Source organism: Phaenicophaeus curvirostris, unplaced genomic scaffold (assembly GCF_032191515.1).
Source record: "Phaenicophaeus curvirostris isolate KB17595 unplaced genomic scaffold, BPBGC_Pcur_1.0 scaffold_93, whole genome shotgun sequence".
NCBI lineage: Eukaryota > Metazoa > Chordata > Aves > Cuculiformes > Cuculidae > Phaenicophaeus > Phaenicophaeus curvirostris.
The window spans coordinates 428979-438536 of NW_027206715.1; the positions used below are offsets into that span (position 1 = coordinate 428979).

General features: G+C 66.2%; 1 protein-coding gene across 1 annotated transcript; it reads left to right on the top strand.

Annotated features, from left to right (window-relative positions):
* Positions 1-547: 547 nt before the first annotated feature.
* Positions 548-9110, top strand: LRFN1 (leucine rich repeat and fibronectin type III domain containing 1). The gene is made up of 4 exons (XM_069882244.1): positions 548-609; positions 3104-3153; positions 4158-5506; positions 8501-9110. Exons 3-4 carry the CDS (start codon positions 4170-4172, stop codon positions 9108-9110), a joined length of 1947 nt encoding a protein of 648 aa, XP_069738345.1. The 5' UTR covers positions 548-609; positions 3104-3153; positions 4158-4169.
* The last annotated feature ends 448 nt before the right edge of the window (positions 9111-9558 follow it).

Below are 9558 nucleotides of genomic sequence, written 5' to 3' on the forward strand. Positions count from 1 at the left end.
ATCCATCCATCCATCCATCCATCCATCCATCCATCCATCCCTGTATCCCGGTGCCCCCCCCCCGCATCCCGGTCCCCATCCCGGTCCCCCCCCCAGTCCCTCATCCCGGTGCCCCCCCCCGCCCCCTGCATCCCGGTCCCCATCCCTGCATCCCAGTTTCCCCCCCCCCCAGCATCCCGGTGCCCCCCCACCTCCCGGTCCCCCATCCCTGCATCCCGGTGCCCCCCCCCAGCATCCCGGTACCCCCCCCATCCCAGTCCCCATCCCTCATCCCAATTCCCCCCCCCGAGCATCCCAGTCCCCATCCCTCATCCCAGTTCCCCCCCCCCCATCCCAGTGCCCCCCCCCCCCGCATCCTGATCCCCATCCCTGCATCCCAGCCCCCCCCCCAGCATCCCGGTGCCCCCCCCCCATCCCTGTATCCCGGTCCCTCCCCCCCCAACCCCGGTCCCCACCCCATTATATCCCCCCCCCTCCCCATTAACGCCCCCCCTCCCCGTTAACCCCCCCCTCCTTTTCCCGGTCCCCCCCTCTCCCGGTGCCCCCCCCCCCCCGATGCCCCCCTGGGCTGGAGCCGTGATGGGAGCGTCCGTGGGCTGAGCCCCCCCAGGTACCGGAGGGGAGGGGAACGGGGGGGGGGCTGAACTGGGCCTTACTGGGCTGAACTGGGCCATACTGGGGTGTACTGGGCCATACTGGGCTGCACTGGGCTGTACTGGGCTGTACTGGGCCATACTGGGGTGTTCTGGGCTGTACTGGGCCATACTGGGCTGTACTGGGGTGTTCTGGGATGTACTGGGCCATACTGGGCTGCACTGGGCTGTACTGGGCTGTACTGGGCCATACTGGGGTGTTCTGGGCTGTACTGGGCCATACTGGGCTGTACTGGGGTGTTCTGGGATGTACTGGGCCATACTGGGCTGTACTGGGCCATACTGGGCTGTACTGGGGTGTTCTGCCCTGTACTGGGCCATACTGGGCCGTACTGGGCTGTACTGGGTTGTTCTGCCCTGTACTGGGCTGTACTGGGCTGTACTGGGCTGTACTGGGCTGTACTGGGGTGTTCTGCCCTGTACTGGGCCATACTGGGCCGTACTGGGCTGTACTGGGTTGTTCTGCCCTGTACTAGGCCATACTGGGCTGTACTGGGGTGTTCTGCCCTGTACTGGGCTGTACTGGGCTGTACTGGGCTGTACTGGGCAGTACCGGGGTGTTCTGCCCTGTACTGGGCTGTACTGGGCTGTACTGGGCAGTACCGGGGTGTTCTGCCCTGTACTGGGGTGTACTGGGCTGTACTGGGCTGTACTGGGGTGTTCTGCCCTGTACTGGGCCATACTGGGCCGTACTGGGCTGTACTGGGTTGTTCTGCCCTGCACTGGGCCATACTGGGCTGTACTGGGCCATACTGGGCTGTACTGGGGTGTTCTGCCCTGTACTGGGCTGTACTGGGCTGTACTGGGCAGTACCGGGGTGTTCTGCCCTGTACTGGGCTGTACTGGGCTGTACTGGGCTGTACTGGGGTGTTCTGCCCTGTACTAGGCCATACTGGGCCATACTGGGCTGTACTGGGCAGTACTGGGCCATACTGGGCAGTACTGGGCCATACTGGGCTGTACCGGGGTGTTCTGCCCTGTACTGGGCTGTACTGGGCTGTACTGGGCTGTACCGGGGTGTTCTGCCCTGTACTGGGCCATACTGGGCTGTACCGGGGTGTACTGGGGTGTTCTGCCCTGTACTAGGCCATACTGGGCCATACTGGGCTGTACTGGGGTGTTCTGCCCTGTACTGGGCTGTACTGGGCTGTACTGGGTTGTTCTGCCCTGTACTGGGCCATACTGGGCCGTACTGGGCCGTACTGGGTTGTTCTGCCCTGTTCTGGGCTGTACTGGGCTGTACCGGGGTGTACTGGGGTGTTCTGCCCTGTACTAGGCCATACTGGGCCATACTGGGCTGTACTGGGCTGTACTGGGCCATACTGGGCTGTACTGGGGTGTTCTGGGCTGTGCTGCGCTGTACTGGGCTGTATTGGGTCATAGTGGTCTGCACTGGGGCCATACTGGGCTGTTGTGTCCCGTACTGGGCCGTACTGGGCTGTTCTGTCCTGTACTGGGCCACGTGGGGCTGCACTGGGCCATACTGGGCTGTACTGGGCCATACTGGGGTGTTGTGGGCTGCACTGGGCCATACTGGGCTGTACTGGGAGCTCCAGTCGTGCTCTAAACCAGCAGGTGCTGGGCCATATTGGTGCCTACTGGTCTGTACTGGTGGAGATGAGCCTGTACTGGTCTATACTGGTGGCTAGTGGTCTATACTGGTGGCTACTTGTCTGTACTGGTGGGGATGAGCCCATACTGGTGGCTGCTGGTCTGAACTGGTGGGGATGGGCTCATACTGGTCTATACTGGTCTATACTGGTCTGTACTGGTGGGGATGGGCTCATACTGGTCTATACTGGTCTATACTGGTCTGTACTGGTGGGGACGGGCTCATACTGGTCTATACTGGTCTATACTGGTCTGTACTGGTGGGGACGGGCTCATACTGGTCTATACTGATCTGTACTGGTCTGTACTGGTGGGGATGGGCTCATACTGGTCTATACTGATCTGTACTGGTCTGTACTGGTGGGGATGGGCTCATACTGGTCTATACTGGTCTGTACTGGTCTGTACTGGTGGGGATGGGCTCATACTGGTCTATACTGGTCTGTACTGGTCTGTACTGGTGGGGATGGGCTCATACTGGTCTATACTGGTCTGTACTGGTGGGGATGGGCTCATACTGGTCTATACTGGTCTGTACTGGTGGGGATGGCCTCATACTGGTCTATACTGGTCTGTACTGGTGGGGATGGGCTCATACTGGTCTATACTGGTCTGTACTGGTGGGGATGGCCTCATACTGGTCTATACTGGTCTGTACTGGTGGGGATGGGCTCATACTGGTCTATACTGGTCTATACTGGTCTGTACTGGTCTATACTGGTCTGTACTGGTGGGGATGGCCTCATACTGGTCTATACTGGTCTGTACTGGTGGGGATGGGCTCATACTGGTCTATACTGGTCTATACTGGTCTGTACTGGCCGTTCTATGTCCCCCCCAGGCCCCGCAGCGACGCCCGGACGGGACCAACATGGAGCCCTGAGCCCAGGTACTGGGATCCCTCGGGATCTACTGGGATCTCAGGGATCTCGGGGGATCCCGGGGGTGGGATCCGGTGGGACCCAGTGAGAGGGAGGGGGCGGGATCCGGTGGGATCGGGGCGAGGGGATGGGATCTGGTGGGATTTGCGGAGATGGGGGTGGGATCTGGTGGGATCTGGTGAGCCGGCGGTGGGATCCGGTGGGATTTGGTGAGGTGGGGCTGGGATCTGGTGGGATCTGGTGAGCTGGGGGTGGTTTTGGGGGCGCTGCGGTGGGATTCGGGGAGCCGGGAGTGGGATCCGATGGGATTCGGTGAGGTGGGGCTGGGATTTGGTGGGATTTGGTGAGCCGGGCGTGGGATCTGGTGGGATCTGGTGAGCTGGGGGTGGCATCCGGTGGGATTTGGTGAGGTAGGGCTGGGATTTGTTGGGATCCGGTGAGGTGGGGCTGGGATTTGTTGGGATCCGGTGAGGTGGGGGTGGGATTTGGTGGGATCTGGTGAGCTGGGGGTGGGATTTGGTGAGCCGGGGGTGGTTTTGGGGGTGCTGTGGTGGTATCTGGCAGGCCGGGGGTGGGATCCGTTGGGATCTGGTGAGCTGGGCCTGGGGTTTGGTGGGATCCGGTGAGCCGGGGGTGGGATCTGGTGAGGTGGGGCTGGGATTTGGTGGGATCTGGTGAGGTGGGGGTGGGATCCGGTGGCATCTGGTGAGCTGGGGCTGGGATTTGGTGAGCCGGGGGTGGTATTGGGGGTGCTGTGGTGGGATCTGGTGATCCGGGGGTGGGATCCGGTGGGATCTGGTGAGCCGGGGGTGGGATCCGGTGAGCTGGGCGTGGTATTGGGGGTGCTGTGGTGGGATCCGGTGATCCGGGGGTGGTATTGGGGGTGCTGTGGTGGGATCCGGTGATCCAGGGGTGGGATCCGTCACGATCCGTCGGGCCGCGGGGTGTTGTGGGTCGCGCGTGGGAGGGCGTCGTGCTTTGCGCGCGGCGCCTGATCCCGCTGTCCCGGCAGGGGTCCCGTGCGATGGCGTGGCTGGTGGTGGGCCTGGCGCTGGCGCTGTGCGCGGCGCGGGGCTCGCGGTGCCCTCCGCGCTGCCTGTGCCCGTCGTCCTCGCCCAGCCCCACGCTGCTGTGCGCCCGCACGGGGCTGCTGGCCGTGCCGCCCAGCCTGGACCGCGGCGCCGTCGAGCTGCGCCTGGCCGACAACTTCATCGGCGCCGTGGGCCGCGCCGACTTCGCCAACATGAGCAGCTTGGTGCACCTGACGCTGTCCCGCAACGGGCTGCGCCGCCTGGCGCCCGGCGCCTTCGCCGACCTGCGGGCGCTGCGGGCGCTGCACCTGGACGGCAACCGGCTGCCGGCGCTGAGCGGGGCGCAGCTGCGCGGGCTGGCCAGCCTGCGCCACCTCATCGTGGCCAACAACCAGCTGGCGGCCATCGAGCCGGCCGCCTTCGCCGCCTTCGCCGCCACCGTCGAGGACCTGGACCTGTCGCACAACAACCTGCCGGCGCTGCCCTGGGAGGCCGTGGCCGCCATGGCCAGCCTGGCCACGCTCACCCTGGACCACAACCTGCTGGAGCGGGTGCCGGCGGGCGCCGTGGCGCGGCTGCCGCGCTTGGCGCGCCTCGACCTCACGGCCAACCGGCTGCGGGCGCTGCCGCCCGTGCCGGGCCCGCCGGGGCCCAGCTTGGCGGCGGGGGGCAACCCGCTGCACTGCAACTGCGAGCTGCTCTGGCTGCGCCGCTTGGCGCGACCGGGGCGCCTCGAGAGCTGCGCCTCGCCCCCCGCGCTGGCCGGACGCCTGCTCTGGGCCGTGCCCGAGGAGGAGCTGGCGTGCCGCGCGCCCGCCATCGCCGGGGCGGCCGCCGAGCCCGCCGCCGTGCTGGAGGGGCAGCCGCTGCGCCTGGGCTGCGCGGCGGCCGGGGACCCCGCGCCCGCGCTCCACTGGCTGGGGCCCGACGGCCGCCTGGTGCAGAACGGCTCGCGGCGGGCGCTGCGGCCGGACGGGACGCTGGAGCTGCGGGTGGCCACGCTGGGCGACCACGGCGCCTTCACCTGCGTGGCCTCCAACGCCGCCGGAGAGGCGGCCGCCCGCGTCCAGGTGGCCGTCCGGCCGCTGCCCGTGCCCCACGGCGGCGGCGGCGACGAGGACGAGGAGGCCGCCCCGGCGCCTTCGGACATGGCGCGAGGGGACGCAGGCGGCAACGGGACGCGGGCGGCGGCAGGCGAGCGCAGGGCGGTGGCGGCCGAGGTGGCGGCCGGAGAGGCCACCATCCGCTGGGCGCCCCGGCGACACGGCCCCGGCGTCCGCGGCTTCCAGGTGCGCTACAACAGCTCCCTCGACGACGGACACGTCTACAGGTGACCCCGCGCGCGGAGGCCTCAAGGGGGGGTTGAGGAGGGGGGTTGGGGGGGTCTGGATGGATCTGGGAGGTCCGGGATGGCTTTAGGGAGGGCGCTGGGGGGTCAGCGAGGGTTTAGGGGACTCTGGGAGGGTCCTGAGGAACCCTGAGGGGTTTTAGGAGGGATTTGGGGGGGCTCCTGAGGTGTTCTGGAGGGATGAAGGCGGGTTTGGGGGGGGTCTGGGGGGTCAGAAGGGGTCTCAGGGGGCTCTGAATGGTCCTGGGGGCCTCAAGAAGGTTTTAGGGAGGGCTCTGGGGGGTCAGCGAGGGTCCTGGGTCACCCTGAGGGGTTTTAGGAGGGGGTTTGGGGGGGCTCCTGAGGTGTTCTGGAGGGATGAAGGCGGGTTTGGGGGGGGTCTGGGGGGTCAGAAGGGGTCTCAGGGGGCTCTGGATGGTCCTGGGGGCCTCAAGAAGGTTTTAGGGAGGGCTCTGGGGGGGTCAGCGAGGGTTTAGGGGTCTCCGGGAGGGTCCTGGGGAACCCTGAGGGGTTTTAGGAGGGGTTTGGGGGGGCTCCTGAGGTGTTCTGGAGGGGTTAATGGGGGTTTGGGGTGTCCTGGGGGTTCAGAAGGGGTCTCAGGGGGCTCTGGATGGATCTGGGAGGTCCGGGATGGCTTTAGGGAGGGCTCTGGGGGGGTCAGCGAGGTTTTAGGGGACTCTGGGAGGGTCCTGAGGAACCCTGAGGGGTTTTAGGAGGGGTTTGGGGGGGCTCCTGAGGTGTTCTGGAGGGGTTAATGGGGGTTTGGGGTGTCCTGGGTGGTCAGAAGGGGTCTCAGGGGGCTCTGGATGGATCTGGGAGGTCAGGGATGGCTTTAGGGAGGGCGATGGGGCGTCAGCGAGGGTCCTGGAGAGCCCTGAGGGGTTTTAGGAGGGGTTTGGGGGGGCTCCTGAGGTGTTCTGGAGGGGTTAATGGGGGTTTGGGGGGTCCTGGGGGTCTCAGGGGACTCTGGATGGTCCTGGGGGGCTCAAGGGGGTTTAGGGGGGCTTTGGCAGGGGGGAACTGGGAGATTCAGGGGGGTTTGGGGGGCTCTGGATGGATCTGGGAGGTCAGGGAGGGTTGTAGGGGGCTCCTGGGGGGTCAGAGGGGTCTCAGGATGGATCTGGGAGGTCAGGGATGGTTGTAGGGAGGGCTCTGGGGGGTCAGCGAGGGTCCTGGAGAACCCTGAGGGGTTTTAGGAGGGGTTTGGGGGGGCTCCTGAGGTGTTCTGGAGGGGTTAATGGGGGTTTAGGGGTTCCTGGGGGTCTCAGGGGGGTTTAGGGGGGGGTTTGGGGGGGGAACTGGGGGATTCAGGGAGGTTTAGAGGGTTTGGGGGGACTCTGGGGGCTCCTGGGGGCTCAGGGGTGGTTCTGGGGGCCCCAGAGGGGTTTTAGGGGAAGCTCTGGGGGGCCCTGGGGAGTTTGGGGGGACTCTGGATGGTCCCAGAGGGTCAGAGGGGGTTTACGGGGCTCTGGGAGGGACCTGGGGGTCTCAAGGGGGTTTTAGAGGGGGATTTGGGGGGCAGCAGGATCCACTGGAACGCATTGGGGTGCACTGGGATGCCCTGAGAGGCATTGGGGGGGTGCACTGGGATGCACTGGGGGACACTGGGATATACTGGGAGGCATTGAGGGGGCAGTAGGTAGCACTGGGAGGCACTGGGACACATTGGGATGCTCTAGGACGCACTGGGGGGACACTGGGACGCGCTGGGATGCACTGGGATGCCCTGAGTGGCATTAGGAGGGCAGTAGGTGGCATTGGGATGCACTGGGATGCACTAGGAGACACTGGGAAGCACTGGGATGCCCTGAGAGGCATTGGGGGGTGCACTGGGAGGCCCTGGGATGCACTGGGATGCACTGAGAGGCATTGGGGCAGCAGTAGGTGGCACTGGGATGCACTAGGAGACACTGGGAAGCACTGGGACGTACTAGGGGGACACTGGGATGCACTGGGGGTGCACTGGGGGACACTGGGATGCATTGGGATGCCCTGAGAGGCACTGGGAGGCACTGGGAGGCACCGGGATGCATTGGGATGCCCTTAGAGGCATTGGGGGGTCAGTAGGTGGCACTGGGATGCACTGGGTCTGCACTAGGAGGCACTGGGAAGCACTGGGATGCCCTGAGAGGCACTGGGGGGGACAGTAGGTGGCACTGGGAGGCCCTGGGATGCCCTGAGAGGCATTGGGGTGTGCACCGGGAGCCACTGGGATGCACTGGGACACACTGGGAGGCCCTGAGAGGCATTAGGGGGTCAGTAGGTAGCACTGGGATGCCCTGAGAGGCGTTGGGGGGTGCACTGGGAGCCACTGGGATGCACCAGGGAGGCACTGGGAGGCACTGGGATGCCCTGAGAGGCGTTGGGGGGTGCACTGGGAGGCACCAGGGAGGCACTGGGAGGCACTGGGATGCACTGAGAGGCGTTGGGGTGTGCACTGGGAGCCACTGGGATGCACTGGGCTGCACTGGGGACGCACTGGGAGGCCCTGAGAGGCATTAGGGGGTCAGTAGGTGGCACTGGGATGCCCTGAGAGGCGTTGGGGGGTGCACTGGGAGCCACTGGGAGCCACTGGGATGCCCTGAGAGGCACTGGGGGATGCACTGGGAGCCACTGGGATGCCCTGAGAGGCACTGGGACGCACTGGGATGCCCTGAGAGGCATTGGGGGGTGCACTGGGATGCCCTGAGAGGCATTAGGGGGGCAGTAGGTGGCACTGGGAGGCCCTGGGATGCCCTGAGAGGTGTTGGGGGGCTGCACTGGGAGCCACTGGGACACACTGGGATGCACTGGGAGGCACTGGGACGCACTGAGAGGCATTAGTGGGGTCATTAGGTGGCACTGGGATGCCCTGAGAGGTGTTCGGGGGGCAGTAGGCGGCACTGGGAGGCCCTGGGGGCTGCACTGGGACGCACTGGTCGGCACTGGGAGCCACTGGTGGCCACAACGCCCCCTTCCCCTGGCGTCCCCCCCCAGGCTCCTGCCCCCGTCGAGCCGCAGCTTCGTCCTGCGGGACGTGGCCTCGGGACGCCGCTACGAGGTGTGCGTCTCGGCCCTGTTGGCGCTGGGGCCTTCGGCCTCGCCCGTCGCCCGCGGCGTGGGTTGCGTCTCCTTCACCACCTCCTCGTCTTCATCTTCGTCCTCCTCCTCCTCGTCACCCACCTGCGGCGGCGCCCTGGCCACCCCCCATTTTTTAGGGGGCACCGTCATCATCGTCATCGGCGCCGCCATCGCCGCCTCCGTCCTCGTCTTCATCCTCATCCTCACCGCCCGCTACAAAGCCGCCTCGGCGCGACGCTCGCCGGTCTCCGTCGCCGACGTTTGCTCCCAAACCAACGGGATGAGGCGGAATTCGGCGGCGGGGGCGCCCATGGGCGCCTTCACCCCCCCAACGGCACCTAAAGGTGCCGTTGGGGGGGTGAAGGCGCCCATGGGCGCCTCCGCCGAGGCCTTATTCCCGAGCCACAGCTACCCTCGGCGCTCCCGGACTCGCCGCCACGGCTCGTTGCCGCGGCTCGACTTGCCGGAGGCCACGCTGCGGCCTTCCTTCGGGAGCACCCACTGGATGCTCGAGAGCACCGTCTGAAGGGGAGCACCCCGGGGCGACGGAGACGCAGGGGACTTCGCGGCACCCTCGGGGGGGGGCCAAACGGGGGGGCCGAGTGGAGCTTTGGGGGCTCCCGGGGCTCCCAACGGGGGATTTGGGGGGCTTCGCGGCACCCTTGGAGGCTCCTGGGGGTCCAAACGTGGGATTTGGGGGGCTTCGCAGCACCCTTGGGTGCTCCTGGGGGTCCATGGGGGCTCCTGGGTGTCCAAACGTGGGATTTGGGGGGCTTCGCGGCACCCTTGGAGGCTCCTGGGTATCCATAGGGGGCTCCTGGGTGCCCAAACGTGGGATTTGGGGGCTCCTGGGGGTCCGAATGGAGCCTTGAGGGCTTCTCAGCACCCTTGGGTGCTCCTGGGTATCCATAGGGGGCTCCTGGGTGTCGAAACGTGGGATTTGGGGGCTCCTGGGGGTCCGAATGGAGCCTTGA